Here is a 6,265-nt window from a genome sequence, read left to right as displayed (position 1 = left end):
CGTGGCTGCACCCCCAACCCCCCACCCCTTGTGGATCCTTTGTTATTTGCTTTCTGTAGGTCTCCATTCTTTTGTTTTAAAGCACTTATCTCAGTTTGCAATTATATATTCATCGGTGTGGTTATTTGTTTACTCCCCACCACCCTCACTAATCTCTCAGCTTCTTGAGAGTGAGGAAGGTCTTTCTGTTCACCGCCTTGTCCTGGAGCCAAATGCTGTGCCTGGCTCACGGGAGGTTCTCCCAGTCTTTGGTTAAATGAGTGAAGGACTGCCCAAATTGTGTTTTCTTTCCAAAATTTTGGATTCTGTAAAGGGAGGAAAGTGTTAACCAGACATAAGATCAAAAATCCTTAGTTACATGCAGTGATTTGTTTTAAAATACAGAACCCTCTGATCTTCCTTCATATTATGTAGAAATCAGTTCATCAAAATAGCCCTCTAAGGCTACCTGGAATTCTCATTTATTCCCTGTTTTCTCTGGAGTGAATTTAAATAGTCCTTCTCAGGGTTCATCTTCTTTCAGGAACTCATATAGAGAACATTTTATTTTAGGTTAATTCAGTTGATATTTTATTTAAAAGCACCCTAAGTTACAGATATTGACAGGTAAATGTTTATGAAAAGATAATATATGGACACTTTGTATGTGTGTGTCTATCAATCCATCTAAAAATATGTGTTTTCATAACTTGAAGTAGAAAAAATTGGATTTAGGCAAGGAAAGCAGTTTCGAAGTTTCCACCCCCAGACTCATCCCCGCCAGCTAACTTCTGCAGGATTTGGTGGAATAAGCAGGCAGTCGTGATGTTCTGATGATTGACTGGAGGACGTGTACTTTCCCTTCCTAATGAAATCCTCAAATAGTGAATCATAATGCCTGAGGCACTGTTCTCCAAGACTCTGCTCACTCCTAATCCAAATTCTAAAAAGAGCTCAAGTCTAGATCCAATCCTTCAGATCTCTGTGTGGGATTGGGGTGTACTTTTCTTTGCCAACTTCTCTCTCTCTCTTCCTTGTATCCTCTGCAGCAGGAACTGGCAGCCGCTGGGCAGGAATGGTCAGCTCTAGTGGGTGTTATGGCCACAGGGAAATAAAGAATCCTTTATCATGGCTGACTGTGCTGTGATGGTGAACATCTCTTTCAAAAAGCCACAAAAACTTACTGAGTCATGGTAGAACCTGGGCCAAACAATCTAGATGAACAGCTTCCACTGTGACTACCCACCAAAGGCAAAATGTTATAGAGATCTGCTTATTTCCTTTTAGAGTATAAATCTGATACTTCTGCCCCTTGGAAAAGTTTTCTTGAGGTACATGGAAAGGAAAAATAATTCTTGGTTTTATTCTGCAACGCCCTCTGTTATTGTCGTATTTCTTACCATCTTTTCACTGCCAGATTTCTTAAGGAGTGGCCTCCAAGCCCTTCCTCCTTTTGCTTACCATTTATTTTGTCCTGAGCTCCTAGTTTTTCTTCCTACCAAGTGACTAAATATGTTCTCACAAAGGTTCTGATAGCTATTGCAATAGCTTTTTAATATTTGTTCCCTCACTTTAATGTTTGTTCCCACAACTAGAAGCTGCAGAGAGCTTGACCCCGGGGCTACAGAGACCGTGCTCTGCAGAGTTTTCTTCTACATGAGATGTGCTCCTGGATTTTCAGCTGCCTGTGTCCAAAACCGTTCTCCATCGAAAGAGGTAAAGGGAAACTGGCCCTTTCTCCTGGGAGTTCACTGAAAGATCAACTCACAATTAAGGCAGATTAATAAAAGAAAGGATCTATTTACCATGTGCAAGGAGAGAAGTCATGGAGTGATAACCCAATTTTCTGGGGTTTGGATTTGTTTTCTGGGGTTTGGATATGTTTATACATGCCTTTTAGAGGGTAATTCAGGAGCGCAGGGCATAAAAGGTGGCTAGGAAGATTGCCAGGGAGGATGAATGGATGACAGAGAAATAGACCAACTTGTAGATTAACCTGGGAGACAGATATTTATGACCCAAATGATTTATGCCAGGTCCACGTGCATTTCCGACCCTCATTCCTGAAATATTTCAGGATAACAGGAAGGAGGAAGAGGAGTCAATTGTCCCTTTTGATCCTCTGATCAGGCCAGTCCACTTTATACAGACAGAGGAGAGGCCTCCCCCTGTGTTTCTTAACCCTGAAAGGCCTTCAATTCAAAATATTCTTTATACAGGGATGTGTATTTTGGGGTGAAATCCTCAGCTTCTTCACCCTCTACTGAATGCCGGCCCCAGTGCGGTCCTCTCACCAACACTCAGAGCCGCGCGTTTTGTGTTAACGGCGTTTTACATTTCAGTATCTCTTTCTCTGTAATTGTTCCGTCTCTCTAACCGGCTAGTAAATACCTTAGTTGTCAGTACTATATTCTGTATTCTGTAATAGCCCCAAATAATGTACAGTTATCGAGTACTCAACCAGAGAGCCTACTTTGCATGTGCTTTGGAGATTTTATTTTCTGGGAGAGCTGTCTCTGAGGGTTATAGATGCATGGTATCCCCAACTCACTGATGCCTGTTGAATGAACACAGTCCCAAAAAACAAAGAGCTTTGGGATGCTCACTGAACCCAGTTCATTTCAACAGGTTGACTCATTTCAACCAATGTTTCTTGAGCTCTATGTGATAGGAGCTCTCTGAGACCCCTGGGGTATGTCCAAGAATGAGACAAAGGTCTTTGTTTCCATGGGTCACACATCGGTGGGCAGAACAAATAGTAAACCATAAATATCACAAATACAAAGAGTAGAAGGCAAGAAATTCTGTAGAGGGAAAAGAAGAGCATAAAATGAATGTTTGGTGAAAGTTAACCTCTTCTAGTTTCTGTCATGCCAAAAATGAAGATCAGCCTGGGATCAGTCTGCATAAGTCGGGTGAGAGATCTAAATATCACCCCTTAACCAAAGGAACGATTCGGAAGCCCACGTGGAATTAGTGGACCGTAACTAGGGACATACTAAGGGCGTACTCAGCGTTAACACTAAAAAATGGCGGCTGTGGCACAACATTGTTAGCGTCATAGCCATGTTCAAGTTAATACAACTATTTTTATTTTATTGATAATAATTAGCACATTCTTTTGAGATCCAAGCAGACATTGTACTTAGCTTTTCTTGCATTGTCACTGTTAATGTTCCCAATCACGCACGAGACATGGCCTATTATTACTTGCATTTTACAGGTTAGAAACCATGCTGACAGAGACTTTCTAATAAATGATGGGGGGTGGTGATTTGGAGACATCAGCCTTAGACGCCCAGTCACCACACTCTCTACACCCTGGTCCATCAGAAATGAGACTGGGCAGTCCACCATGGGGGGTGTAAGTACTGAGTCTGTAAGTAGGAAGTAACAAATAATTAAGGACATTCCGTGGGTGAGTGGAGCTGAAATATAATGCTATTATTTCCATCCTGTAGGAAAGAACATTGGAGAAAAGAAATGCTCTAAAGCCAAGGAATTCCCTGTCCAAATCAAGGTCCTGCCCTCATTTGCTCCACGACGTGAACTGAATTTTTCATTCAGATACGTCCAGAAGATCTGACACTGATCAGTAGGAATCTTTGCTATTCTTAGTAAATGTGATCTTGCTGAGCTACTTATCTTACCTTATTCTTATTAGTTTAATTCAAATCTCAACACTGTAGTTATGGAACATTTTTGGACTTTCTCATGACACACATTTCCCTACTTTTAAATACAGTATATCTTTTCATTTTCATCAGGTTTTCTTTTTTTTTTTTTTTTTTTTTTTTTCCAAAATGAGGCAGGTTCTTATTTGGTGAGTCAGATAAAGAGATACGATTCCAAATCTTGGTATTCTGGTCTTTTTATCCTTCAATTTACATGGCAAAACCCCCACTCAATGTGGTTCTAATCCCCATGGCACCTATTTACCTCAAGGATGATACACTGCAAACAGGACAGTCTTTTTTTTTTTTTTTTTGAAAAAAGAGTCTCCTTGATTTTATGCTGGAATAAAGTCATCCAAAGACAGGGCTGTTCGGCCCAGTGAGGGATGTGCTTTTCAGTCTAATATTAGGGAAAGTGGTAAGCAGCTATCTGGTCTTGCCCAACAAGGCCCTTCATGATAAATGGAGGAGAAAACAGAGGTTTGTAGGCTGTGTAGAGAGCAGAGAAGTCGGGGACACCAAAGAGGGCTAACTAGTTTGGCAAAGGAAGGGTTCATATCTCCTACCTACCCAAAGCCCACCACTGAGATGTTTTTATTGAACTGTGTGTGTTATGGTTAACAAGTCTTCCCTGTGGGCCAAGCTGACCTTTTCCACAGAGGTAAATCAGGCCAAATGGGACAGACAACCTCCCTGGTGGTTAAGAGGGAGCCCAATGTAAGAAGGCCTCCCACACCAAAGTGTAGGAGATGGTGTCAGGTTGAGTCTGAGGAACCCACAGTATTATGGAGCCTGCTGGAAGCCTGGTATGGTCTGGTTCTCCTCAGTTGTGGCTGCAGATTTCTCTTCACTGGCCGCCTCTGAAGACAGAGTCCTCTTTTCAGCAATTAATCTTTTAACTCCTACCATCCACTGGCTGACCTCAGTCACATGGTCAACCATGAGTGAGCGGTGGATGTCGTCTGCTGCATCCCATTGGTGGCCTGAAAGTTCTTGCACCAGTAGAGCCATCCTCTTCTTTACGGGCATTGACAACTTCCCTCCAGCCCACTGTTGCTGCAGCAGTGCCAGGCGTCGGTTGATGTCATCACATACCTGCTTCCTTGTGTGGCCACGGCAATCCTCCAATGCCTGTTCCAAAGGTCTCAGCACATCCTCCATCAGAGCCTCAGACTCAACTGGGAAACTTGTGGGCTCCATACCAGAGGCAGGACAACTCCCCACAGGTGGGGGCCTGGGAACCTTACTTGAAGGAGGTGGAGGCCCCAGTGGCGGGGGGCCAGGAAAAGTCTCTCTGGGAGATCCATCCTGGGGAGCGGCGACCCTCTTGGTGAGCAGTGTGCGCTTGGGCCCACCAGCCTGGGTCTGCAGCCCATATGAAAACTGTGGCGGATCGTTCCAGCCGCGCTCCTTGTTGCCCGGCTTCACGTACAGCTCCGCCATCGCCACTTCCCTTCATCAGGTTTTCTAATGTCTCTGTATGTTCATCCTCCAAGTGATATTTTTTGTTTGAAGGTGTTATGTTTCTTGATGTCTCTGTTAGACAGGCTGGGCTGCCCTGCAGGTGCCAGTTGTCTGGCTGGAGGTCATCTGCAAGTTGTATGGGACATCTTCCCGACCATCTCCTGAGCAGTGCTCTGCCAAGATCTCTATAAAAATATATACCCATTTCCAGAAAACATCTTTGTAGTTTATCAAGAGCATTCCGTAGTGGTCTTCACAATCCAAGGGTAGCTCTCCTACTATGTGAATTGAGATAATCATTCAGTGATGTTTGTGGAGGTGCTAGCTGAGGCCAAAAGATGATCCTGTTATTTTATTTTCTTTTTTGAGACAGTGTCTTACTCTCTTGCCTGGGCTAGAGTGCAGTGGTGTAATCATAGCTCACTACAGCCTCCAGCTCCAGGGCTCAAGAGATCCTCCTGCCTCAGCCTTCCAAGTAGCTGGGACTACAGGTGTGAGCCACTGCACTTAGCCTCATTTTCCTTCTTCCTTTTTCTTATTTTTATTTTTTAGATACTATTATTTTGTCAGAGTGTGCAACCCCAGGGAACAGGGGTGAGGGAAGGAAAATGAAAACAGGGGCGAGGGGGAAAAAGAAAAGAATCCAACTCTGTGTCTTACACTGGCCAAGTACTTGGTGTCAAGTGGCACTGACTGAGGTGTCGAGGGGGACCACTTTCCGAGACGCCAGATGAACACCTGCACTCAGGAGAGTCCATCGAAGGGAGCATGGGAGGCTGTGCCTGCTGGCCCCACTCTCGCTGCTCTGAGGTTTGCTGCACTGCCCTTCTGGATTGTACGGACATCAGAACTAAGCAGGCCCGGTAGCATCTCACGTCTGAGCATCCAAGAGGGATATCCCACAAGTCATCTTTGCCAACCGAAGCCACCGCTTTTCTTCATAGTCCCTGTCATTTTCTTTAAATTTAATTCAAAACTCCAAAAATCTTCCTTAATTGACCTCACCCACTTAGCATCCATGCGTATAACTTGGTAACGTTGCCATCACACATTGATCTGCTCAGCCTGTGTGTGTGTGCGCGCGCACTTTGAGCATCTCCCAGGTGATATGCATCTTGACTAGAAGCACGTCTTCTGGGCCTTTGCTG

General features: G+C 44.2%; 1 protein-coding gene across 1 annotated transcript; it reads right to left on the bottom strand.

Moving 5' to 3' along the window:
- Positions 1-4,220: 4,220 nt before the first annotated feature.
- Positions 4,221-5,103, bottom strand: LOC128568777 (steroid receptor RNA activator 1). Its single transcript, XM_053566641.1, has one exon. The coding sequence runs from the start codon at positions 5,094-5,096 to the stop codon at positions 4,437-4,439; it is 660 nt and encodes a 219-aa protein (XP_053422616.1). The 5' UTR covers positions 5,097-5,103; the 3' UTR covers positions 4,221-4,436.
- Between the last annotated feature and the right edge of the window lie 1,162 nt (positions 5,104-6,265).

The sequence above is a fragment of the Nycticebus coucang genome, chromosome 17 (genome assembly GCF_027406575.1).
Source record: "Nycticebus coucang isolate mNycCou1 chromosome 17, mNycCou1.pri, whole genome shotgun sequence".
NCBI classification, from domain to species: domain Eukaryota; kingdom Metazoa; phylum Chordata; class Mammalia; order Primates; family Lorisidae; genus Nycticebus; species Nycticebus coucang.
This window is presented reverse-complemented; position numbering and strand designations above follow the sequence as displayed.

Coding starts and splice junctions, on each gene's coding strand:
- LOC128568777 (XM_053566641.1), bottom strand. CDS start 5,096: ATGGCGGAGCTGTACGTGAAGCCGGGCAACAAGGAGCGCGGCTGGAAC.